The 27,576-nt window shown below is 35.7% G+C and overlaps 1 protein-coding gene across 1 annotated transcript in view; it reads left to right on the top strand.

Moving 5' to 3' along the window:
• Positions 1-667: 667 nt before the first annotated feature.
• Positions 668-27,576, top strand: part of LOC111155843 (GRIP and coiled-coil domain containing 2) — a 55,083-nt gene continuing 28,174 nt past the window's right edge. Inside the window, exons 1-12 of the mRNA XM_022516266.1 lie at positions 668-725; positions 1,096-1,152; positions 2,197-2,281; positions 3,370-3,437; positions 7,885-7,989; positions 8,697-11,165; positions 12,090-12,159; positions 14,927-15,027; positions 15,122-15,220; positions 22,038-22,157; positions 26,644-26,808; positions 27,127-27,231. Coding sequence (XP_022371974.1) covers positions 720-725; positions 1,096-1,152; positions 2,197-2,281; positions 3,370-3,437; positions 7,885-7,989; positions 8,697-11,165; positions 12,090-12,159; positions 14,927-15,027; positions 15,122-15,220; positions 22,038-22,157; positions 26,644-26,808; positions 27,127-27,231 — 3,450 coding nt within the window. The 5' untranslated portion in view covers positions 668-719. The remainder of the gene's footprint in view (positions 726-1,095; positions 1,153-2,196; positions 2,282-3,369; positions 3,438-7,884; positions 7,990-8,696; positions 11,166-12,089; positions 12,160-14,926; positions 15,028-15,121; positions 15,221-22,037; positions 22,158-26,643; positions 26,809-27,126; positions 27,232-27,576) is intronic.

Here is a 27,576-nt window from a genome sequence, read left to right as displayed (position 1 = left end):
ATGGGTTCAGAGCCCTCTAGGGCAGAGATCCCCGGGGCACCTCCTCTCAAGAGCCAAGAAATGCCTGCTTCAGGAGAAGCTCCATCCTTGGCTTCCTCAGCGTCCTAGGAAGCTCACACGACACCCTGCCGGACAACATCTGCCTTAAGAAACGCCTCGAAATCAGCGGTCTGTCTGACAGGCACTCTGAGGCTTCCCCTCAACAGCAAGGTATCTGGCCTTTCGGGGGTGCCTACCCCCAATCCTGTACTCCCATCATCTTTACTGGATTTTAAGATAAGGAAAAGGGGGATCTGAGGGGTAATTTCCCCAATTCTCATAGCCAATAAAAGGCAGGGGCAGGATTCAAACCCATGAGGGTTTGTGTCACTCAACACCAGAGTCTGAGCCACCCGGTGACCCCGCGGAAACTTTCTTCGGTGTTCGTTAGGCAGCCGCCGCTAGGCGCCAGGGAAAGCGGAGAGTTCAGCAGGCGTGGCAGAGCGCGCGCAGGGACCCTCCTCCCGGAGCAGAAGCGGAAGCGGAAGCGTCACCGGGCTGTAGCTATGGAGACGCGAGGGGTGGGACGTCCCCGAAGAAGCGCGACCTTTAACCTTTCCGCGAGGGTACGTCAGAGGCGGCCGCAGACGGAAGTGCGGAGGCGGCGGCCAGGCTGCCGGGTTGCGGAGCCGTGGCGCTGCCGGGCTGTCGGGCCGCGTGGCCACTACGGGCCGGCTGCCATGGAGGTAAAGGTGCCGGGGCGGCTAGAGTGGTACCGGGGCCCACCACCTCCCTGCCGGGCCTTCCCGCGCAGCGGATCGGGACTCGGGGGTGGGCGCAGTGTGAGGGCTTGGCAGCCACCCCTCCGCGCCCTGCAGCCCCGCTCTGCCCTCGTCTCTCCCTCTTGCCCCAGACTCAGCCCCTCGCGATTATCTGGCTCTTTTACAGCCAGACTGTGTACGATTTCCCACACGACAGACCCCCTCTTCCCTAGTTCTTTCTCACGTAGGAGTTTCCTACACTTGATTCCACGGAAAGGCTTTTACCTATTAAGATTCCAGCGTTCCGTCTGGGATTAGAAGAGTTCTGACACCTGGGTTTGATTTTGTTTTGCAGGATCCTGTTCAAGATGGGGTGGCTTCACCAGCCACCCCTGGGACCGGGAAGTCTAAGGTGAAAAGAATACAATACTTTAATACTGGCTCACCGAAGGGTGGAGGGGTGATGAATGGAGAACTTTGGCATGGGTAGGGGGTGGCCTATTTAAAAGAAGACCTTCTCCAAGGGATCTCAATTTTAATTCACACAGTAACCAGTCTGTTGTTTTTTCGTTTTTTGGTTTTTTTGTTTGTTTGTTTTCGAAGTTCCCTGCTATGGAAAGTGTTGACTTTTTGTTTACTTCCTGCTCCTGGTTAGCACTGCTGAGAGATTCTGCAGTTTTTCAACCATTAAAGCAATCTAATTTATGAGCATTTATATAGTGTAGTGGCAAGAGCAGTGACGTAAGTAGGATTCAAGGGACTCTGTTCTGTAGGCTTCTCCAATGTAAAAAAAAAAAAAAAAAAAGCTGAATTAGGTCATTTTTATGGTCCCATACATTTAATACTCAATGAGTACTAACCACTAAGAAGATAGTGGTTTATTGCTTGCATACTAAGTCTTTGGCATTTACCTGAACACTTAGTTACTTCACTTAAGCTCCATGGTAAGCTTAAATGGTAAGACAGGTACTTATTTATCCAGATTTTACAGATGAGAAAACTGAGCCCAGGGGTTAAGTAATTCCCTGATTTCTTAAAAAGACTTACTGCACCCTAATTCTTCTTGTTACTCTAATTATGGTTATGTGTTTTCATGTAGCCAAAGACTGATTTCAGCCTTGAATAGGATAATTTTACAGCTCCAAGGAACTTTAAGTAGAATTAGTCCCAGTCCCCTAATTTTACAATTAAATCAAAACCCAGAACGTGTCTTAACCTAAACAAGAATGTATGTACAGAAGAGGATATGTGTTGGTTTTTTACATTTCATAGTAATTGCTTAACTAGTAATTGTTTAGTTGAAGTTGCATTTGCTGCTTCTTCAAAATATGGTTTGACTGACAGATTTATTCAGTAGGATGTTTTTAGGAGGGCATTATGTTTATTTTGTGTGTGTGTGTGTGGTATAATAGAAACATAAGTTATAACAAACTGGTAACATCATTACACCTTTCAGCTGGAAACATTGCCCAAGGAAGATCTTATCAAGTTTGCCAAGAAACAGATGATGCTAATACAGAAAGCTAAATCCAGATGTACAGGTATTGAGTTGAAAATATTCATCTTCACCACAATTGCATTGAAACACGGTTAAAAATAGTAGGTTTTTAATAGTATATTAGCTTATTTTGTTTACCGGTATATCCAATAAAATCATAATTATAATGAAATCTATATTCTTTAGCATTTTACCCATTTGCCTGTGTTTTTTTTTTCCCATTTCACATCTCTAAACTGCAGTTATCTTTGAATTATTAAAATAAAATCAGGGAAGAGGATCTTAAAAAAAATTGTTAAAATTAAGCACATTTTTTTTACTTCATTTGGATTGTATATTGATCTGAAAAAGCATTTTTTTTCCTAGAGCAATCAGTTGAAATGTTAGAGACATAAGGTTGTGAGCCCAAAGAGGTAAAAAGAGGCCTCAAGTAAAGTAATAAAAGATTTCCATTCCTGGAATGTTGAAGTATATTTATTTGCTGAAGTTGAATGATTGCCTGTTCACCTTTATATTCCAAAAGGATGTAGATATCAGTATCCTTTTTTAATATGTGTGGTGAGGCCATGAATTTCCAATGATTAACAAACGTTAACTGCCAAGCCTAAAAGCCGAGATTTATTTTCTACTGGAAAAGGTCAAATTGTGTTTAGGGAGGTTGGATCAGCTTGTGATAAAGAGAGTAATGGATTTAGAAAGGTGTTCGAGGCTCCAGACCTAGCCATGATTTAATGAAATAGGTTAGCATTTATGCTTAACATGAGGTTAGTTGTTGCTTTAAGATTATACAGTAAGAAGTTATTTACAACTAAAATAATATGTCTGGGATTTGCTTCAGAAGTATCAGGATGGGTAAGAAAAAAGGAAAAGGGAGAAGTAAATATAGGTTGCGATGAAACATGGGAAGAATCCATGTAATAATTGCTGAATTAAGGTGTTGGGTATATTAATCATGAGTTTTCCGTAAGAAAAAGGAAAGTAAAAGGTCATACTGGGTGAAGTTAATACTTTCTCAAAATATCTGCTGTTTAAATGTATTCTGATTTACAGGGTTTTTTTAAGAATGTACTTACCACTTAAGAAAATAATTTCTTCGTTTCTGAACTGTTTTTTTTTTAAATAACTATTTAGAACTGGAGAAAGAAATTGAGGAATTGAAATCAAAACCTGTTGCTGGAGGAACTGATGATATTATTAAGGTAATGCAATGGTTGCAAATATCGCTTTAATTTTTATGTATTTACTTAGAGGAAATGTGTAATGACAGACTAGATTTCCTTTAAAGCTGTCAGTCTGCCAGAGCCGTCTGGCTTTCTGTCCCTGTTTTTCCACTCCCTCCCTGCCCTTGGTTTAAGTTTTTTACCTCTCTGGTTGCCTGTAAAAAGAGTTAAATGACCTCTTCGTCCCTTTCTGTTCTAAAATGGGTGTTTCTTCCTCTCGTCTTCATCCCACACACTCTGTAATTAGGGGGTTGCCTTAATCACAGCCCTGCTCTTCCCTCTCCCCCTCAGAAGACCCATGCTCAGGAATTTGATGATAATTTTTAGGCTGATAGATACATATAATCTGTTAATAGACCTATATCCCTGGATGTGACTACTGACATTTATAGCTGTTTGGGGAAAGAAATATTCACCCATTTTTCTTGTCTTCATATTCATATTCAGACCAAATCCCTTTGCTTGGACAACCAGTGGCAGCACTGTTTTTCAGGACTTTTAACTTTAAAGACTCTTCAGTTTTCCTGTTTCTTTTATCCTCTACATGTGTCAGCCACCAGTGACTTCTCGTTCTTTCAGGATAGTGCTGCAGTTTATCAGTATGCTTTTTCCATTTCTATGGCTGTATGGTAAATGGCCGCATGTCATACTCGACTTTTTTTGATACCTCCTTAACCAGGCTCTCTTTTCTCTTTTAAGTTTTGTGTGCTCTTACCCGATCACAGGGTACTATTTTTATTTTGGTACTTCCTGTCAAAGAAGGTTATCCTTATTTATATGCCCTTAATCCTGACTGATTGCCTCCTCACCCCCAATTTGGCCTAACCTTCTTTACAGTTTCTTTTACTTCTCAAAGCTCAGCAGTAATTATTTTCCTTTTTTGTATTTATAATTTGAGTCTAGATACCTGTTCTTTGATTATACATTTATAAATTATCATATTCTTTTACTAGGGCCCTCCCAACTTGTGAGCAGTGTACAACTGAAGGACTCCCAGAGTTACTGTAAGAAAGCTTTAAATCCTGATGCATATCATGCACTGTTGCTTTGTTCTTTATTTAGCTAAGTCAGTATAAAAAGCTTGCACAGTGTGCACAAATACCATTTGGATTCACAGTGTACCGATTTACTTAAGTATTACTGAATTCATAGTAGTTTTCTTTGCTTATTTGGTCATTTTGTATTTTCTTAATCAGTGATAGCTAAAGTAAAACTACTTGATATTTACCTAAGAGTGTTGACTTTAGAGCCAGACAACCTGATTCAGATCTTTGGGTCCCTGCTCTGCCATGTACTACCTATATGGCCATAGCTAAGTTTCTTCCCTTTTAGCTCCTTCACCTGTAGACTAGAGAAAATAATAATACCTGCTTTTCATAGAGGTGTTGGATTTTGAGTTAATACATGCTTAGCACTTAAAATTGCATCCGTCATGTAAGTTCTCAATAATTAATTATAGGGACACCTGGGTGGCTCAGTTCGTTAAGCATCTACCTTTGGCTCAGGTCATGATCCTAGGGTCCTGGGATTGAGTCCTGCATTGGACTCCCTGCTCAGTGGGTAGCCGGCTTCTCCAAGAACTCTCCGTGCTTCCCCTGTTTGTGCTCCCCCCACTTTGCATCTACTATCTCTCACTATCTCTCTCTCTCTCAAATAAATAAATCCTTTAAAAAAATAAAATAATTTATTGTAATTATGTTACTGGCATATTTTGTTTGTTGGGATATTTAACACATACACACTAAAAGGGGGGTTTCGTATCTGAAGAGAGAACCACAGAGGCTTCTTTCTAATTTAGTATCAGTTAACTCTTTAGCCCTTGAAATACTTGCTATACACTTGCATTCCAGGATATCTAAATATCTGCCCTGTATTTCCTTCTTATCCCCAGTTGGTGTATTCTCCCTTTCTGTCAAAACTACTGAAGAGGAAATTAGAAAATTTGTCTAAGTTAACGAGCTTTACTTTTTAGGTTAATTTCATAGTAAAGCATGTTATCCTCACCACTCAAGTTTCAGAAAGTAACTTAGGTAAAATTCATGGGAACAAAACCTTTGGCTTGTAATTCTAATGAGAGAAATACTTCGGGGATTGATTGAAAGAGATATATATCAGTTATTCCATTGCTATCGGTAATTTTTCTGTTTCAGAAAATGCCTATACTGTGATGTAATGTATTCTCTACACCTCTGGAAAACTTCTTGCTAAGTTTTATCTCTTCATTGGGAAAAGTACCCTGGAAAAATGTGGCTCTGAATACAGAACTTTCTGTTTTTCATATAATCTTAAAAATTTATGTCTTTTTAAAAAAGTTAATTAAAATTTCTGGAAATCATCTTATTTCTGGTAGTGATCTTCTAGTGCATTGGGATACATCTAAAATTTTATTCAAAGCTGAATGTTTGATTTTTATTTTAAAAATAGGAATAATAATCCATATTTTCCATGTCAAAATTTGAAGTGAACTTACTTGCTGCTTCCAAAGGCAAGGGGAAGGTGAAAACTGCATGTTAAGAGAATGGAATTTCTAGTATAGTCATCTTTGTTACTATCTCTTTGCTGGAATCAAATCTATGTTGGCTGTTTTCAGTTAATGGCCTCTCTATATCTCCTAAATTTAATAAATGTATTTAGGCTTCCCCTGATATTTAGCAATCAGAAGTTTATATTGCAATGCATTATGTAGTGTGAAAAACTAATTTTAAAACTAAAATGGTTTTAACCAAAGTAATATATGCATGTATTTACAAGTAATGCTAATAACTAAAGAGCTTATTATAATACTGAGTAACTTGTGGGAATTATTTCTGTTTCTAAATAATATGGTTATAGTGCTATTCCTTGATTTATTCACTTTAGACATTTAGTTATTAATTTGCCATTACAGCAGATGAAAATTTAGCTATCTTTCACAGCAACTCCTACTTTAGAATGGTCAAAGCGATCAGATAATCTTTTCCATTTTTTTCCTGGACCATCTCCTTCTAGAGCCTTCTCTCCTGCACTGATTTGTTCTTGTCATTCTCTATGTCTGCCGCAGTTTTCCTGGAACTGGCCTATCCTGTGATCCTGTGAATTTCTACACTGCTTTCCTATATTGGCCCCTATTTGCTAGGTGACATGTCATTGACTTTCTTGGTTAACCTCATGTTTGTAGAGCATGTCCTTCAATAGCATCCTAAGAAGGGATGGAAAATGTTGTCATCCCATATTTTAAAATAGCTTTAATCTACCCTTGTCTGAATAATGGCTATAACTTGATAGAAAACTCTAAATTTTCTGCATGTTTTGTTTTTATTAAACAAAGTTTTTCTTTATTTCATGTAAGTTCAGAGACAAGCAGATCTAGGGTGATAGTGGACTAACACTTACTTCGTATTTTAATATTTATCTAGATTTTAACCTTTAGGATTAACTTTATCTGGATTCATGGTGAATTGGACTTATGATTTTCCTGTTTGTAAAGTCCTCAGATATTTGTATCGTTATGCAAATTTTATATAATAATTTGGGAATTCCTTCTTATTTTGTCTGAACAAGTTCATATGTAATTGGATAATCTGTTCTTTGAAAATTTGATGAAACCCACCTGTAAAACTTCCTTCTGTTTGATAGACAACTTTTAAGCCACTAGTTTGATTTTTAAGTAGTTGTAGTATTAATTGCGCTTTTTAATTTTTTCCTTGAGTTAATGAAGCTGTATTTTTCCACCAACTTTTATTCCTTTCACTTCAGTTTTTATTATTGTTGCCAAATAATTGTTCATAATATTCTCTTTAACTGTTGTATCTCTGATTTATATGTAGATATGTTTTATTTTTATTTTTATGATTGATTGTGACTTCTGTCTTCTCTTGGTCAGTCTTATTAGTTGTTTCATTAGCATTTTTTTTCAAAGAATTGACTCTTGTTGATTTAGTTTCTGTTTCATTAACTTCCGATCCTGTTTAATTTCTGCAGAGAACAAACCTGTCTCTGAGGAAGACAGGACACGGGTGATTTCTTGCCTATTATTCTAACCACTTCCTATTCAGATTTTCAACCCCAATTTTTCAAAAATCCCCAATTTTTGAATCCCATACATTATACTTCCCTTAACAGTATCTGGGGCCTCCAGTTTCCGAGCATTTAGTTTTCTAGAGTATTTGCCAGCTTCTTATATATGTTTCCTTGTAAAGGTACTGTAAGTTATACTTTTCCTCTTTCTAATTCAGTTCATCCTTCAATTTTCAGTTTTAAAAAAATATGGTGAAATTTCCCATATCCTCACCTCTTTTCTCCTTTTCTCTTTGTTCTTTTGTATAGACCTTTTTAAGTCTTTTATCCTTGCTTTAGTGTGGTTTGGAAAAAGTGAAGAGAAAATTATGCATGTGGTCAATCCACCATATTTAACCTCAGGCAAACAAATCATCCTGTTCCAAAACAGGCATTGACTGAACGTCTGGATGCCCTTCTTCTGGAAAAAGCAGAGACTGAGCAACAGTGTCTTTGTCTGAAGAAGGAAAATATTAAAATGAAGCAAGAGGTTGAGGTAAGGTGACCATTTGATATTAGTTTTTTTAATTTGTTAACTAATATAGTCATGAATTTTAGAGCTAAGACCTTAACAAGCATCTGATCTGATGACTTTAATAATTTATAAGGAAACAAATTCATAGCTAAAAAAAATAAGATCACCTGGCTACATAGAAATGGACCCAACATTGTTGCATTGCTTAATCTTCCTTATTGCTATAATGTCATTCTTCATTAAAAATTAATAAAGATTACTTATTTTGTGAAACAGTACTTAAGAAAATTGATTCTCACACATACTCTAAATATCATTATCTATTCAGTTCTAAGATACTGGGTCTGGGCTCACTTTCTCCAAAAGTTCCTTATTATTTTATTCAGGAGATACTAATTAAAGTCTTGACTTAATGCAACTTACATAATTTATCACTTTTTAAAAGGAAATTAAACTCAGATTTCTTATTTCTTAGTTATTACTTTGTGTTATTTGTTTGTTTTTTTAGTCGTTACTTTGAGTAGCATATTCAGTACTGTTGATATGCAGTATATTGTCATACTTAAGGTAGTCACAGCCTGCACAGAATTCTTGGAATCTCAGTATCATATTTCTCTATGGACATCTTTGCTCACTTCCTTTTTTAATTGGCCTGTGGCTAATATTTTTCCTGAAGGCAGGTGTTTCTTTTGTCTTAAATAATTGTTGTGTGCTTGTATTTGTAATAGGATTCTATAACTAAGATGGAAGATGTGCATAAGGAGTTTGAAGAATCGCAAAGAAACTATATGAAAGAAATTGAAAATCTGAAAAATGAATTAGTGACAGTACATTCCAAGCACAGTGAAGATAAAGCTAGCTTGCAAAAGGAACTGGAAGAAGCAACCAAAAAACAGTTAGAACTTTGTGAACAACTTAAATTTCAGGGTGACTCCGAAGATAATGTTAAAAAACTACAAGAGGAGATTCAGAATATTAGGCCAGCCTTTGAGGAGCAAATTTTATGTCTGCAAAAACAATTAAGAGCTGCCACAAATGAAAAGGAGAAAGAAATTACTCATCTCCAAGAAGTCATTGAGGCTAATTCCCAGCATTACCAAAAAGATATTAATAGTTTGCAAGAAGAGCTTTTGCAACTGAAAGCTACACATCAAGAGCAGGTTAAAGAATTGATGTGCCAAATTGAAGCATCTGCTAAAGAACGTGAAGCAGAAGTAAATAATTTAAACCAGTTAAAGGAGAATTTAGTCAGACAATGTGAGGCAACTGAGAAGAACATTCAAGAGAAATATGAATGTGAATTAGAAAACTTAGAGAATGCGCCAAGAGCAAACCATGAAAATCAGATGTGTCCTTTGGTCTTACAAGAGGATGCTTTTGTAGAACAAGTAGTAAACGAAAAAGTCAAACATTTAGAAAATACTTTAAAGGAACTGGAGTCTCAACATACTATCTTAAAAGATGAGGTAACTTATATGAATAATCTCAAATTAAAACTTGAAATTGATGCACAACATATAAAGGATGAGTTTTTTCATGAACGGGAAGACTTGGAATTTAAAATTAATGAATTGTTGCTAGCTAAAGAAGAACAGAGCTGTGTAATTGAAAAATTAAAGTCTGAGCTAGAAGATTCAAATAAACAATTTTGCTGTGCTATAGAACAACATAACAAAGAAATACAGAGTCTTAAGGAACAGCATCAAAAAGAAATATCAGAACTAAATGAGACATTTTTGTCAGGCTCAGAAAAAGAAAAATTAACATTAATGTTTGAAATACAGGGTCTTAAAGAGCAGTGTGAAAACCTACAGCAGGAAAAGCAAGAAGCAATTTTAAATTATGAGAGTTTGCGAGAGATTATGGAAATCTTACAAACAGAACTGGGGGAATCTGCTGGGAAAATAAGTCAAGAGTTTGAATCAATGAAGCAACAACAAGCATCTGATGTTAATGAACTTCAGCAGAAGCTCAGAACTGCCTTTAATGAAAAAGATGCTCTTCTTGAAACTGTGAATCATCTCCAGAGAGAAAATGAAAAGTTATCCCAACAAGAATTAGTACCAGAACTTGAAAATACCATAAAAAGTCTTCAAGAAAAGAATGAAGTATGTTTAGTTAGTCTCAGTCAGAAAGATACTATGTTACAAGAATTTGAAGCAAAGATAAGTTCTCTTACTGAAGAAAAAAATATTTTTGCAAGTAAAATAAAATCTTCTCATGAAGAGATGGATAATCTCCATAAAAAATATGAAGAGGAAGAAAAATTGATTATAGAACTTAGGGAAAAAGTGGAGCAAACCAGCCAGTACAACAGTGAACTAGAACAAAAGGTAAATGAATTAACAGGAGAACTAGAAGAAACTTTAAAAGAAAATGGTCAAAATAGCCAAAACCTAGAGAAGCTTAAGATTCAGTTAAAAACTATTTCTGAAGACAAAGAAGCACTGTCATCTGAAGTGAAGTCTCTTTATGAGAAAAATGAAAGATTAAGTTCAGAAAAGAATCAGTTAAATAGGGATTTAGAGGCTTTCCTGTCCCAAAAAGAAGATTTTATGCTTAAGGAACACCTTTCTGAATTAGAAAAGAAACTTCAGTTAGTGGTTACAGAACGAGATAATTTAAGTACACTGCTTGAAAATGAGCAGGTTCAGAAGTTATCTGTCAAAACTCAGTTGTATGGTTTTCTTAAGCAGATGGAGTCCAAAATTTCAGAAGAAAACAAAGAGCAAGACGTTGCCAATGTCCTGCAAGCTATAGGTGAATCCTTAACTAAAATAAATGAGGAAAAACACAACTTGATTTTTCAATGTGATAAAAGAGTAGCAGAGTTAGAAAAAAAGATTGAGTGCCTTCAAGAAGAAAACGTGGTTCAGTGTGAAGAACTTCGGTCTTTACTAAGAGACCATGAACAAGAGAAAGTTCTCTTAAGGAAAGAGTTAGAAGAAACACTGTCATGTAAAGAGGCCTTGCAGTCTGATCTTCTAGAAATGAAGAATGCTAATGAAAAAACAAAACTTGAAAATCAGAATCTTTTAAGTCAAGTTGAAGAAGCCTCTCAAAAATTATGTAGCAAAAATGAAACCCATGATGTAAAAGAACAATGTTTTATAAAGGAACTTGAAAATCTGAGGCTGTCACTAGAACAAAAAGAAGCTGAATTCGAGGATGTGAAAGCAGAGTTGTTGTTATTAAAGGTACTATTACTTCAGTTTTATTAGTTTAAATAAATTCTTAATTCTAGTCCTAGATTCTAGAAAATACGTACATTGAATTTTTATACTTTGAAGTTAAAAGTAAATTTTCATCAGTTAAGCTCAAGTGACAATTTTCTGAAAGTACATTAAATATTTTCATGTTGTATATCCTCTGTCCACATTGGTCACTTTTTATTTTGATCACTTTAGAATCTTGATCTTGCATAAGATTAAATGATTAAGGGGTTAAATGTCTTGGTCAAAATCGTCCATCCAGTCACCATCAAAACTAGAACATGAAAAAGACTTGAATTTCATTCTTGTGTGACATACATAATACTTTTTTTTTTAAAGATTTTATTTATTTATTTGATAGATCACAAGTAGGTAGAGAAGCAGGTGGGGGGTGGGGGCATGGGAAACAGGCTCCCTGCTGAACAGAGAGCCCAATGCGGGACTCGATGCCAGGACCCCAAGATCATGAGCCGAGCCAAAGGCAGAGGCTCAATCCACTGAGCCACCCAGGCGCCCTACATAATACTTTAATTCTTAAAGAGCACTGTTGAGCAGAAAACTGGGCTATTGCAGTGTTTAACTTCAGCCAAAATTTTAGATTTTTCTCCAAAAATTTATGAAAGTATGACGAACTATAATCATTTAATCTTTTCCTTATTGCATTATGTGTTTTATATGTGTCAGGTTGTTCATCTTGGCCTTGGATACTACTGTTTTTTTTTTTTTATAGTAAATACTGTATGCATGATAAAGTCAGTATTACCTGGTCTATCAAGGTAAGAAAAAGACTTCATCAAATTGCTTTTTATGTGAATTTTCTTTAATGAGGATTTTTTCATGCATGACATGATAACCAGTTCATCATGGGGAATGAAGTGATTTCTTTCTTGTTTTTCCTATAAAATCTAGGATTCCTTAGAGAAATCACCTGTGGAAAATAATCAATCTTCTTTAGTAAAAGAGCTGGAAGAGAAAATAGGTAAGTATGGTTTTGCCTATGGCGTTGCAGTGAATTACACACATTCTTCTAGTGTTAGAGTCTATTGAGAAATGTGGTAACTGGTTAATGAGTTGTTAAATTGTAATAAATAGCTGTCTTTTTTTTTTTTAAGATTTTATTGATTTATTTGAGAGAGAGAGAGAGAGATCACAAGTAGGCAGAGAGGCAGGCAGAGAGAGAGGGGGAACAGGGCAGAGAGCCCGATGCAGGGCTTGATCCCAGGACCCTGAGATCACGACCCGAGCCGAAGGCAGAGGCTTAACCCACTGAGCCACCCAGGCGCCCCTAGCTGTCTCTTTCTAATGTCCCCATTCTTGTTTCTCTGCCATCTGTTTGCCTTCCCTTCCAAAATTACCACTTTCTTGTGTAATCCAAAGGACTGATGTGATTCCCTTTATAAATGGTTCCATGATTGTCTTGGGACTTTCCATTGATTTAGCAAATTTTGTTTGAAGGCCAGGCTATGGTAATAGCAGAGTGATTAAGATACAGACCAGGTCTTCAGAGAGTTCAATGCCAGAAGGGGCTGTCATTGCAGTAGTTTGAGGTGTGGACAAGATACAGTGCTGGCACTACAGGAAGGCATGATTAACTGTCTGTCTTGAGTTAGGAAAAACATCACAAAATAGGTTATACTTTCGTTGTGTCTTGAAGAATGAGAAATTTAACAAGAGAAGAGGCAAGAGGGAACAGGCGGATGTATGTTAACATATATAACATCAGGGAGCATACCAAATAGTTCCTGAAGGGACAGGAGTCCCATCACAAAAGCAGTAGAACGTGTGCAGAGCAGTTGGGACTTTCTCCTAATGCATCTTCATCAGACTAACATTATGGGGTAGCTATTTTATCCCCCTTTAAAAATGAAGAGACAAATACTTTTAAGTGTTAAGTAATGTGACCATAATGCTTCAGTTTAGTGCCCAGTTAGTCTGGTGGGGGAGAGGGAGAGGAGGAAGTTAAAGATTTAATGATGAATCCTATTTTTCTTGTGGTGGATGATTGGAGCAGGTCAAGTTAGATGAGATTAGGAACTCAGTTTGAGACATGTTTAAATAACAACCCAAATGGAGATGTCATGTAGATTGCTAAATATGAAGGAGGTAGCTAGAGGGAGGTAGCTAGACCAGAAATAAAAAGTTGCAGTTAACATAATAATTGCATTAAAAGCCGTGAGATGGAGATCACCATGGAAAGGAATATAGAAAAAAAAAGATCAGAGACATTATCTGTCATTTAAAAATTTGAAAGATAGGAACAGCAAAGGAGATTGAGAAGGAGTAACGAGTGAGTTAGGAAAACTCAGAGCATAAAATGTCTTAGAAATTAAGACCAATGAAGCACAAATGATGGAAGTGTTTCAAGAGGAAACAAATATTTAATCGTGGCAAATGCTGCTATAGGTCAAGTAACATTGGTACAATGAACTAATCATTAGATTAAGCAACATAGAGGTCACCGGTAACTTGATAACCTGTTCTGTGATATGCTAAGTCCAGAACCTGATTGAAATGAATTCAAGAAAAAAAAAATGGGAGAAGAGAAACTTCAGAGCATGCGTACACAACTCTTAACACAGAGTTTTGCTGTACAAGAAAGAGATGAGACAAAATCCAGATGGGAAATGTGATTTGCCTTTTTGTGTGTGTGTGATGTTTCACTAGTCCTTTGTAACCTCTTCCCATCCTGTTTGGTGCTTCCACTGTTTGCTCTTAGCTTTAAAGCTCTTGATATTTTCCCTATTGCATGTTGGAAAAAATATATTAGGGGGATTTGCTGCACAAGAAGGAGTGTGCATTGCTGCACTGATGCCTGATTCAGTGAGAAGGTACAGAATAAAATGCAGAAGTGGAACTGCTGGCAGGTACTGCACACACAGAGACAGTCACCTGTAGCAGCAGAGGAAGGCAGAGGCTGTGAGCACAGGTACATCTAGATTAAGAGTAAGGACAGAAATTCGGATTGTAACTTAAGCAGAAATAGCAAGAAGTAAGATCTGGAACACAGGAGTTGAAATAGAGGACATTGCTAAAGACATTAAGGGAGAGATCAGGATTGGATACATAAAACACATTATGGGTTTAGTTGTAAAAATCACACCTGCCAACCAAGAGGAGTGTGCCTATGCAGCCTAAGTATTTAACTGTGTCTGGTATTTCCCCTACATGACCCTGATTTGCACATTGCCACCAAAAGTCCTACGGTACTTGAGTTTCTAGGATATCTTTTCTTTTTTTAAAAAAAAAGACCTTATTTATTTGAAAGGGAGAGTGCACAAGTAGGGGTGGGGAAGAGCAAAGGGAGAGGAAGAAATTAACTCCTTGCTGAGCAGGGAGCCCAATAGGGGGCTTGATCCCAGGACCCTGAGATAATGACCTGAGCCAAAGGCAGACCCTTAACCAACTGAGCCACCCAGGTGCCCTCTAGGAAATTTTCTAATGTTAAAAGAGTCCTAACAGCCTCTCCAATTTCTAGCTACTTATGAAATGATTTTTTTAAAAAGTAGGCCATTTTGATGGATTACAGGAAATGAACATTTTTTACATTATTTGCCTTGCTTAGGTAATGAATAAGCTTTCACTTTAAAAATATTAATATTTTTGCTACTTATTTCAGTACTTTTAATTCCAAATTACAGATTTTATGTTCCTGATTAAAGGTTAATTTCTAAGGCCAAAGTAAGTAAATAATTTGGATTTCTCTTCCTTTAGAGTTCATGTATAATTCTTTCATTTTGTGTTTTTAGGATATCTGGAAAAAGAATCCAAAGAGAAAGAGGAAAAAATAAATAAGATAAAACTGGTTGCTGTGAAGGCAAAGAAAGAACTAGATTCTAGCAAAAAAGAGGTAAGGGAACTTAAAAATGCAAGATTCAAGAATCTTACATGTTAGAAAATTTAGTTTTTCTGTTCATAAAAAACTTGCCATATATTTAAAATAGGCCCAGACTCTACGGGAAGAGCTAGAATCTGTTCGATCAGAAAAGGATCAGTTGTCTGCTTCCATGAGAGATCTCATTCAAGGAGCAGAAAGCTATAAGGTAAAAGTAGTTATTTTAATAGCAAGTTATGTTTGTAACTTCTAAGTTAAGGAATATTATTGGAAATGTAAAACTCTTGTCCATAACACAGTCACCTTGTACTTTTTAGTGAATCCTTTTTTCTATTGTTTTTGTGTAATGTGGTAGCATCCTAGTATCAAGATTTTAAATGTCTAAGCTTTAAAGTTCTTTCAGGCTATTATTTTTTAAAACCAAAATTCTGTTTTGGGATTTCCTAATAAAATAAGTAACAAAAAAGATGGCTATTATTACTGTTATTATTTTATATTCTGGCCAAGTGAATAAATTGAAAGTTCAAATAACAGGTTTAAAAAGGTAAATGAATGCATTATTTGGAGGTAATAATGCTTGTCAACCTAAAATGAGAATCTATTATAAAAATATAAAATGAGACTGTAATGACATCATTAAATGTAAAATAAAAACCATTATGTTCTTTTATGTATCTATTCAGCAAATATTTATACAGTCAGGCCGAATACTGAGTTCTAGGGAGATGCAGCCAACCAAATACACTAATTTCCCTCCCTCTAAGGACTTAAATGTCAGTGGCAATAATAGACAAGTAGACCAAAATTTAAGAAACTTACTGTGTAGAACAATAAAAGTGGGTGGTAGGGATAAAAGAGTAAGTGGGACTGATTGAAAGAAGAAAATTCCATAGTAGCCAAAAAATAAAATTTTGGAAGAACTTTAATGAGAAAACTTGGCTTTCATGAAGAAAACTGCAAAACACATATATGGCAACTATTATTATTTGAAATACTAGTTTTCAGGTTGTTTTATATGCTCCAAAACAATTTCACTAAAAATCTAGGATTTTTTTTGATCGGGCAGTCTTGATAATTCTAAGTTTCAAATGGAAAATAAGCTTATAAGAGTAGTTAATACTTTTTAAAATGGAAAAGGAAATTGGACATCTTGATTTAGCAGATGCTAAAATTTTATTAGGAAACCACAATAATGTGATACAGGTCTGATACAAAAATAAGACATTAACAGAAGATATAGAGACTTCTATATAACAACAAACTCTTCTAGGCCAGGCTCCCTTCTAAGCACTCTACTTTTCTTTATCACACTTAATTCTGGAAAGAACCCCAAGAAAAATGTTACTAACGTTGTGAGTTTACAAGTGAGAAATCCAAGGCACAAAGAGATTAAGAGACTGAAATCACAGAACAAGTAACATAGTAAAGCCAGGATTGGATTCAGGCAGTGTGGTTCCAGATCTGTTCTAATACCAAGCTTAGTTGGTATACTAAGCTATGCTACATACTATTCCAGTAAAATTTGAAAACATAGAAGCCAACAAAGAAGGAATTAAATAACTACTTCAGAATAATTAAGTCAGATTTTTACTTCACTCCCACACACCAGAATAAATCCTAGATGGATTTAAAGAATTTTGTCAAATGTGGAAGGGATTTTAAAAAACCTAGTATAAGACACTTAAATCATTTGAGTTGTGGATATGAAATACGTTTTCTTTCTTAAAAACTTAAAGCAATTAAAGAAGTTACAAAGAAAAAGATAGACTGCACTATAATAAAATATAAAATTAACATGAAAATATGACAAGAGACTAATATCCTTAATATATAAAGGTATCTGACAAATTCACTTTTTAAAACACTTATTTGAAGTTTAAATATATAGGCTTATTTGTCTTTTATGAGCCATTAGCAGCTTGCTTCTTTCAATTTTAGAAATTCCATAACATATTTTATTCATGTCCTGCATGGGTAGACCAGGTATGCCAAATTCTTTGTTTAAAATAGATTTCAAAAGACTGAAAAAAGAACAGAATATCAAAGAACTGTGAGACAAGAACCGAAAGTATAACTGCATAATGAGAATACTTGTAGGAGAAGAAAGACATGCCTTTCAACAAACGTAAAAAGTTCTTTGGAAAATGGTACAGGTCAGACTCAGAAAAGGCAACACGATATTGAAGAACAACAAAACAGGAGGATTAATCTGACCTCAAGACTTAGAATAACACTACAGCAATCAAGACAGTGTGGATTTGGTGAAAGAATAAATAAATAGATCAGTGGAACAGAATAAAGAACCCAGAAATAGACCACATAAATGTAGTCAACTGTTCTTTGACAGTGGAGCAAAGATAATCTTTTCAACAAATGGTGCTGGAACAACTGGACATGCACGTTCAAAACAAACGGAATCTAGATACAGACCTTATATCCTTCACAAAAATTAACTCAAAGTGAATCACAAACCTAAATGTAAAACATAAAACTGTGATATCCCTAGAAGAAAACAGGATAAAACCTAGATAAATGTGGGTATGGCAGTGACTTTTTAGATAGAACACCAAAGGCATGATCCATGGAAGAATTGATAAGCTGTATATACTTCATTAAAATTTCAAATTTCTGTTCTGTGAAAGATAATAGAATGAGAAGGCATAGACTGGGAGAAAATACTTGCAAAGGACATATATATGGTGAAGGACTGTTACCCCAAAATACACAAAGAACCACTGAAACTCAAAGTAAGAAAACAGAAACCTGATTTTTTTAAATGGACCAAAAACTTCACAGATACCACACTAAAGATGATAAAGAGATGGCAAATAAGCATATGAAAAGATACTCCAAGGAAATACAAATGAAAACAATGAGATAACCTATTATCTCATATCACACCTATTAGAATAGCCAAAATCTTAAACATCAACATCATCAAATGCTAACAAGGATTTGGAGCAATGAGGAACTCTCATTTAGGAACTCTGGTAGTGATGCAAAGGAGTAAGTACAGCCATTTGGGGAGAAGTTTTGCAGTTTCTTACAAAACTAAACCTACTCTTCTTACCATACAATCTAGTAGTAACCATTGATATTTACCCAATGCAGTTGAAAACTTATATCCACACAAAAATCTATACATAGGTGTTTACAGCAGCTGTATTATAATTGCCAAAATTTGGGAAAAAACAAAGTAGCCTTCAGTAGGTGACTAGATAAGCTGTGGTACATTCAAACAATGGAATATTATACAGCACTAAAAAGAAATGAGCTATCAAGCCATGAAAAGGTGTGGAGGAAACTTATATATATACCACTACTAAGCAAAAGAAACCAATCTGAAGAGTCTACATAATGTATGATACCAAATATATGACATTCTGGAAAAGGCAAAAGACAGTTGAAAAAAAAAAATCAGTGGTACCCAGGGGTATGTGGGAGAAATGGATAAATAGGTAGGGGGCGGGGAATGGAAAAAGGAAAAATGGAAATAGGTGGAAAAATCCTCTAAGGATTTTTAGCTTGTGGAACTGTCTCTATGATAATCTGTAATGGTGGATGTATGTTATTTTAAATTTGTCCAAACCTAGAGAATGTATAACACCAAAAGTGAACCCTAATGTAAACTCTGGGTATTGGAGGATGACGTGTCCTTGAAAGGTCATCGGTTACAATAAATCACCATGGTGAGGCTTGTTGATAATGTCAGAGGCTCTGCATTTGGGGTGGAGGGGTAATGGGAAATCTCTATACTTTCCTCTTAGTTTTGGTGTGAAGCTAAAACTAAAAAAAAAAAAGTCTATTAAAACTTTTTTAAATAAGTTTTATAGTTATAAAATTTTCTCAATCTTTGAGTAAGGTAGGGATTCCATTTGTGATGAAACATCAAGATTTAAGATTAAATCAGCAATGCTGATATGTTTAAGGATGATGATCATTAAAAGCAAAACAAAGCTGGAAACATCACATCTGGACTTCAAGCTATATAACAAACTGTAGTCATCGAGACAGCATGCTACTGGCACAAAAACAGACACATGGATCAATGGAGAAGAACAGAAAACCCAGAAACAGACCCACAACTATATGGTCAACTAATCTTTGAGAAAGCCGAAATGAATACTCAATGGAAAAAAGTCTCTTCAACAAATGATTTTGGGAAAACTGGACAACAACTTACAAAAGAATGAAACTGGACCACTTTCTTACACTATACACAAAAATAAATTCAAAATGAATGGAAAACTTAAATGTGAGACAGGAAACCATCAAAATCCTAGAGGAGAACAAAGGCAGCAACCTCTTTGACCTCAGCCATCTCAACTTCTTACTAGACATCTTGTTGGGAGCAAGGGAAACAAAAGCAAGAATGAACTATTGGGACTTCATCAAGATAAAAAGCTTCTAAGCAGCAAAGGAAGCAACAAAACTAAAAGGCAACCTATGGAATGTGAGAAGGTATTTGCAAATGATATATCTGGTAAAGGGTTAGTATCCAAAATCTGTAAAGATCTTTTTCTTTCTTTCTTTCTTTTTTTTTTTTTTTTTAAGATCTTATTTATTTATTTGACAGAGATCACAAGTAGGCAGAGAGGCAAGCAGAGAGGAGGAAGCAGGCTCCCTGCTAAGCATGGGAGGTTCCTCAAAAAGTTAAAAATAGAACTACCATAGTACCCAGCAATTGCACTACTAGGTATTTACCCAAAGAATACAAAATTAGTGATTCAAAGGGGTGCCTGCACCCTGATATTTATACCAGCATTATCAACAATAGCCAAACTATGGAAAGAGCCCAGATGTCCATTGACAGATGAATGGATAAAAAAGATGTGGCATATATATACGATGGAATGTTACTCAGCCATCAAAAAGAATGAAATCTTTCCATTTGCAACAATGTGGATGGAGGTAGTTTATCATGCTAAACACCATAAATCAGAAAAAGGCAAATACCTTATGATGTCACTCATATGTCAAATTTAAGAAACAAAACAGATGAACAGAGAGGAAGGGGAAAAGACAGGAATGCAAACCATAAGAGACTCTTAAATGTAGAGAAAAAAACTGAGGGTGGGTGGGGGATGGGCAAAATGAGTGATGAGTATTAAGGAAGGCACTTGTGATGAGCACTATGTATTATATATAAGTGATGAATCACCAAATTCTACACCTGAAACTGATTTTACCATATGTATTAACTAGTATTTAAATAAAAAATGAAATTTAAAAAAAAGAGTGATAATCACTTTTTATAAAAACAGACTTATAACTGAGCTCCGTTAGGCTTCTTAGGGAGCATCAATATTAGGATGCTGAGTAAATTTGTGGATTACTTACAAATTTGGCCAATTTCTTTTTTCAGTATTCATGCCGCTTACAGTAATCATCTTTATTAGTTTTTTTAAAGATCTAACACACAACAGTTCTGAAGGGATGATAATTCATAATTATTCTTTGCTGATTATAGTCAGAATTTCCTGTAGAGAGCCATTATTTACTAGAGACTGCTTTGGTATTCAATTTTTGCAGCCCTTGACAACTGTTAGAACCATAGCGAGTAAAAACGACGACGACCAGCTAGAATGTAAGAGCATAAAGAGCTCTGATCTGTAGAGTTAAAGGAATCTGCACAAATACAAAACAAGCATGGAATCTTTTCTCTGTGGAAAAGAATACAAATGATTTCTCAGTATGCCAGGAAGTAACAGAATCCTCAGACAAATAAACATGGACAAATTTTTAAGCCAGATTCTAGATTCCCAATTCCTGCCTTTGTCACAAGATGAGTAGACCATAAAGTTGAAACCCAGATTCTAACACTCAGCTACCAGTGTGGAGAACAGTTGATTATATATAAATCAGAATTAGAAACAAAATTAGATTTGGCCAAGAATCAGATTTGGCGGGGCACCTGGGTGGCTCAGTGGGTTAAAGCCTCTGCCTTCGGCTCGGGTTATGATCCCAGGGTTCTGGGATCGAGCCCCACATCAGGCTCTCTGCTGCGTGGAGAGCCTGCTTCCTCCTCTCTCTCCCTGCCTGCCTCTCTGCCTACTTGTGATCTCTGTCTGTCAAATAAATAAATAAAATCTTTGAAAAAAAAAAAAAAGAATCAGATTTGGCAAGCAGGAACCAGAAAGAGCATATAATTGTCACACATGAGACCTCAGAGGAGACTGGGAGGGGGAGCAAAGGACTCAAGAGGTCCTGGTCTGGATGAAGGCCACTTTTTAGGCTTCCCAAAATAAACTTTCAAAGAAAACTCAGAAAGATTTTGTTATTCTGCACACAAATTCATTTATGTGAAGAAAAAGTCAGTTCTCCAGGAACAAAAGTGGAAACAGGATTTGTAAGAGAGAAGAGAGGAAGGAAAAAAAAAAATCCCACTTACAGTCTGGAAACAGTGAATCTCATGTACATATTTTGGAGGATAACCTGATTTGCTAGTACGTCATGAAAAGGCCAGTCTGGGCACTTTGTTCTTGAGTAGGGGCAAACCAGAAATATTAAAGAAAATTCCGTTGGTTTTAGAGTTCAGAAAATGTTAAATATTTTGTCACAGAGTTTAAGAGACTATTTTTATAAAATATCTTCCCATGTTCTTCCATTAGCACTTCTACCTTTTATTAGGCTGGTCCTGATCAGAATTCTTTAGATAGAAGGCAACCAGGTTAAACTTTTTCTCCTCCTTCTCCAAATGTTGTTCATGTTTCAGAAGTTTATTTTTGTTGATGACTAGAATACTTAATTTGCAGATATTATATTGTATAAATGTAAAATGCTTTTGCCGTTTAATAGTTCCCTCATACTAAAAGTCATCTGAATTATACTAATTATATAATGCCAGTTAGCTATTCAACCAAATGTTGAATTTAAATATTTTAAGCTTTATTCATAAATGTTCTCATGGACTCGTGAACTCAATAGACTCATAAATGTTCTTTCAAGATGGCTTGATAATATAGTCTGACTGGTTGAATGTATAATAATTGCCTGAAGTTAAATCCTTTTGTCTTTTTTTGAAGAATCTTTTATTAGAATATGATAAGCAGTCAGAGCAGTTGGATGTGGAAAAAGAACGTGCTAATAATTTTGAGCATCAAATAGAAGACCTTACAAGACAATTAAGGAATTCAACTTTTCAGGTAAAATTTTTTGAGATATAATTGACATATAACATTATGTTACTTTAGTTTCAGGCATACAACATCATGATTTATATATAGTTAATACCTGTCACCATACATAGTTAATTTTTTCTTGCAATTAGAATTTTAAGATTTTACTTTTTTAAGTAAAAAAATTTTTTGTTACTTCATCAAAATCAAAAGCTTCTGCATAGCAAAGGAAACAGTCAACAAAACAATGAGGCAACCCACAGAATGGGAGAAGATATTCGCAAATGACAGCATAGACAAAGGGCTGATATCTAAAATCTATAAAGAACTCCTCAAACTCAACACACACAAAACAGATAATCACGTCAAAAAATGGGCAAAAGACATGGACAGACACTACTCCAATGAAGACATGCAAATCGCTAACAGACACATGAAAAAATGTTCATCATCACTAGCCATCAGAGAGATTCAAATCAAAACCACATTGAGATACCACCTTACACCAGTTAGAATGGCCAAAATTAATAAGACAGTAAACAACACGCGTTGGAGAGGATGTGAAGAAAGGGGAATCCTCTTATACTGTTGGTGGGAATGCAGGTTGGTGCAGCCACTTTGGAAAACAGTGTGGAGATTCCTCAAGAAATTGAAAATAGAGCTTCCCTATGACCCTGCAATTGCACTACTGGGTATTTACCCCAAAGATACAGATGTAGTGAAAAGAAGGTCCATCTGTACCCCCATGTTTATAGCAGCAATGGTCATGGTCGCCAAACTGTGGAAAGAACCAAGATGCCCTTCCGCGGACGAATGGGTAAGGAAGATGTGGTCCATATACACTATGCAGTATTATGCCTCCATCAGAAAGGAAGAATACCCAACTTTTGTAGCAACATGGATGGAACTGGAAGAGATTATGCTGAGTGAAACAAGTCAAGCAAAGAGAGTCAATTATCATATGGTTTCACTTATTTGTGGAGCATAACAAATAGCATGGAGGACAAGGGGAGATGGAGAGGAGAAGGTTGTTGAGGGAAATTGGAGAGGGAGATGAACTATGAGAGACTGTGGACTCTGAAGAACTAACTGAGAGTTTTGGAGGGGAGGGAGGTGGGAGGTTGGGTGAGCCTGGTGGTGGGTATTATGGAGGGCACTTATTTGCATGGAGCACTGGGTGTGGTACATAAACAATGAATTCTGGAACACTGAAAAGAAATTTTTAAAAAAATTTTTTTTATTGTGTTATGTTGTTTCTCATACAGTACATCATTAGTTTTTGATGTGCTGTTCCACGACTCATTGTTTGGGTATGACACCCAGTGCTCCATGCAATCCATGCCCTCCTTAATACCCATCACCAGCTCACCCATCCTCTCACCCCGCTCCCTTCTAAAACCCTCAGTTTTTTTCCTAGAGTCCATAGTCTCTCGTGGTTCGTCTTCCACTCCAATTTCTCCCCCTTCATTTTTCAGCTCTCTTAATGTCCTCCATGCTATTCTTTATGTTCCACAAATAAGTGAAACCATATGATAATTGACTCTCTCTGTTTGACTTACTCACTTAACAGTTTCCTCCAGTCCCATCCATGTTGACACAAAAGTTGGGTATTCATCCTTTCTGATGGCTGAGTAATATTCCACTGTGTATATGGACCACATCTTCTTTATCCCTCTGTTGAAGGGCATCTTGGCTGTTTCCACAGTTTAGCTATTGTGGACATTGCTGCTGTGAACATTAACTATAGCACCATGCTGTACATTACATTTCATTATTTATTTATTTTACAAGTGTAGCTTTGTACCCCTTGACTCCCTTCAGTGATTTCACTCACACCCCACCCTGTGCCTGTGGCAACCACATATTCTCCCTCTCTCTCTCTATGAGTTTAGTTTGTTTTTTTTTTAATTCCACATATAAGTGAAATCATACAGTATTTGTCTTTCTCTTTCTGACTTATTTCACTTAACGTAATGTCCTCAAGGTCTATTCATGTTGTCACAGATAGCAAGATTTCATACTCTGTATGGCTTAATAATATTCTGTTGTATGGATACACCACATTTTCCTTATCCATTCATCCATCAGTGATCACTTAGGTTGTGTCCTTATCCTGACTATTGTTAGTCATGCTGCAATGAACATGACTGTACATACATCTTTTTGAGTTCGTGTTTTTGTGTTCTTTGAACAAATACCCAGAAGTGGAACTATTGGATCATATAGTAGTTCTGTTTTTAATTTTTTGAAGAACTTCCCATACCGTTTTCCACAGTGGCTACACCAATTTACATTCTCACCAACAGTACACAAGTGTTCCCTTTTCTCAACATCCTTGGCAACACTTGTTTTCGGTTGGTATTTTTTTTTAAAGATTTTATTTATTTATTTGACAGATAGAGATCACAGGTAGGCAGCGAGACAGGCAGAGAGAGAGGAGGAAGCAGGCTCCCTGCTGAGCAGAGAGCCCGATGTGGGGCTTGATCCCAGGACCCTGGGATCATGACCTGAGCCGAAGGCAGAGGCTTTAACCCACTGAGCCACCCAGGCGCTCCCTGGTATATTTTTTTTAATAATAGTCATTCTAACAGGTATGAGATGATATTTCATGTAGTTTTGATTTGCTTTCTCTAATGATCCATGATGTTGAACATCTTTTCATGTACCTATTGTCCATCTGTATGTCTTTGGGAAAATGTCTGTTTAGATATTTTGCCCATTTTTAAATCGAATTCTTTGGTCTTTTGCTATTGAGTTGTAGGAGTTCTTTATTTAGGATATTAACCCATTATCAGCTACAAGATTTACAAGTAATTTCTTCTTTTCAGTAGGTTGCCTTTTCATTCTCTTGATGGTTTCCTTTGCTGTAAAGAAGCCTTTGAGTTTGATACAGTCTCATGTGTTGATTTTTGTTTTTGTTGCCTTTGCCTTTGGTGTCAGGTTCAAAAAATCATTGACAAGACTAATGTCAGGGAGCTTACTGCCAATCTCTAGGAGTCTTATGGTTTCAGGTCCTACATTTAAATTTTGTGCCATTTTGAGTTAATTTTTGTGTAAGGTTTAAGATAGTGGTCCAGTTTCATTCTTTTGCATCTGTCCATCCAACTTGCCCAACACCATTTATTAAAGAGACTATCCTTTTCTCATTGTATATTCTTGGCTCCTTTGTCATAAATGAATTGACCATATATATACATGGGTTTATTTGGGGACTCTTTTTTCTGTTTCATTGATCTGTGTGTCTTATTATGCCAGTACCATACTATTTTGAGTGCTATAGTTTTATAATACATTTTGAAATCAGGGAGCATGATACCTCCAGTTTTGTTGTTCTTTTTCAAGATTGCTTTGGCAGTTTGGGCTCTTTGGTGGTTCTGTACAAGTTTTAGAATTGTTGTTCTAGTTCTGTGAAAAATGCCATTGGATTTTGATAGGGATTACTCTGAATCTATAGATTGCTTTGGTCAGTATAACAATATTTGTACTTTCAGAAAATATTGATTCTTCCAAACTATGAACATAGAATATCTTCCATTTATTTGTGTCATCTTCAGTTCATTTCATCAGTGTCTTATAGTTTTAAACATACAAATCTTTCACCTCTTTGGTTGAATTTGTTATTAGGTATTTTTTTTCTTTTAGATGCAGTTATGTGGGATTATTTATTCTTAATTTCTCTTCCTTATAGTTTGTTATTAATGTATAGAAACACAACAGATTTCTGTATATTGATCTTATATTCTGCAGCTCTACTGAATTCATTTATTACCTCACATATTTTTTGTGGAGTCTTTAGAGTTTTCTATACATAGTATCCTGTCATCTGCAAATAGAGTTTTACTTCTTCCTTTCTAATTTAGATCCCTTTTCTTTTTCTTACTTATTGCTATGGCTAGGACGTCTAACACTATGTTAAATAAGAGTGGGAATCTTCTCTTGTTCCTGATCTTAGAGGAGATTTTCATCACTGAGTATGATGTAGCTGTGGTTGCATCATATATGGCCTTTATTATGTTGAGGTACATTCCTCTACACTCACTTTGTTGAGAGGACTTTTCAGGTAATTTTAAATTGAGTAAATGCAGACGTGAAAAATGTAATAAGTATATTTCGATTTCAAAATTTTTGCATAAAAATTAAAATTAAATTCATTAAAATTAATAGAAACAATTTCATTTTGTTCTTGCCATTGTTGGGAGAAGAATATGATAAAAAAACTGGCAACTCTCCTGTCTTTATCATTGCTCTAATCTCCACTCCCTGGGTGTTTTTGTTTGCTTTTTGTTTTTTGCCTTTTCCTCTGCCAGCGCGCCTGGTCTCTTGTAATGTTTGCCAAATTTATTTTAAGAGTAATAAAGTTTTAAACTTATTCTTGATTTTACATTATGTGGAATTGTTTTTGAAATCTTTATTTTTCATACTCTGCCAGTAATCTTATAATGTATCATTTTATTCTCCCTCCCCTATACATATTTTCTACATGTTTACAGTAGTGAATCATTTGTCATTCTAGTGCGAAAAATTAAGTTCTGATAATGAAGATCTCTTAGCTCGTATTGAGACACTGCAGTCTAATGCGAAGTTATTAGAAGTACAGATTTTAGAAGTCCAAAAAGCCAAAGCAGTGACAGACAAAGAGCTGGAAGCCGAAAAACTTCAGAAAGAGCAGAAGATAAAGGTAAAAACAGTCCTGTGGGATTAGTTCATGTTATATAGTGATACTTTCATCATATTATTTAAGTGAAGGAAAGACTTTGTAATGAGAAGCATTTGTGAATACAAGAGTTCATTAATTCCTTAATATATAATGTATGTCAGCTATGAAGTTGAGAATCCCAAGCTATGATTTTGGGATGCGTGTTTTTTAAATATTAAAAGATTTTCAAGCTTTTTATATTACAGTGTGTCAGATTTATTCTATAGACCCTTGCAAATACGTTTTTAATGTTGGTTTGTTTGGGGGGTGGAGTGGTGATATTTTTATTTTTAATTGCAGGAGCATGCCAGTTCCATAAATGAACTTGAAGAACTTCAGCTGCAGCTTCGGAAGGAAAAGAAACAGCTTCAGAAAACCATGCAAGAATTAGAGCTGGTTAGAAAGGTAAAATAAAACACCAGATTCAAAACGGAGGTCAATATTCACAGTGTTAAACAATTCTGGTAGTTTAGAAAGGAAATATTTCAAAAATGAGGTTTTTGAGGAACTAACATAATCGTGTATAAATTGTTAGCCTCGAAAGAATGAAAGTTTTAAGATTTCTCTCAGTCCTATCTTCTCAGAAGAATCTAGGCTCACAGATGGTTTGATACTTCTTTTTTTTGTCCAAGATTGTTATAGGACACATGAAGTTTTAATTAATGTCAAAAGTTGGAATTCATATTATACTTAAACCTTTGACTAATTTTTCTCTGCTTTATTCAAAGATGAGGCTAAAAAGCAGGGTGT

This window comes from Enhydra lutris, unplaced genomic scaffold (genome assembly GCF_002288905.1).
Source record: "Enhydra lutris kenyoni isolate GAN:26980312 unplaced genomic scaffold, ASM228890v2 scaffoldscaffold44, whole genome shotgun sequence".
In the NCBI taxonomy this organism is placed as follows: domain Eukaryota; kingdom Metazoa; phylum Chordata; class Mammalia; order Carnivora; family Mustelidae; genus Enhydra; species Enhydra lutris.
The sequence above is the reverse complement of the archived record's forward strand: the minus strand, read 5'-3'. Positions and strand labels throughout refer to the sequence as shown.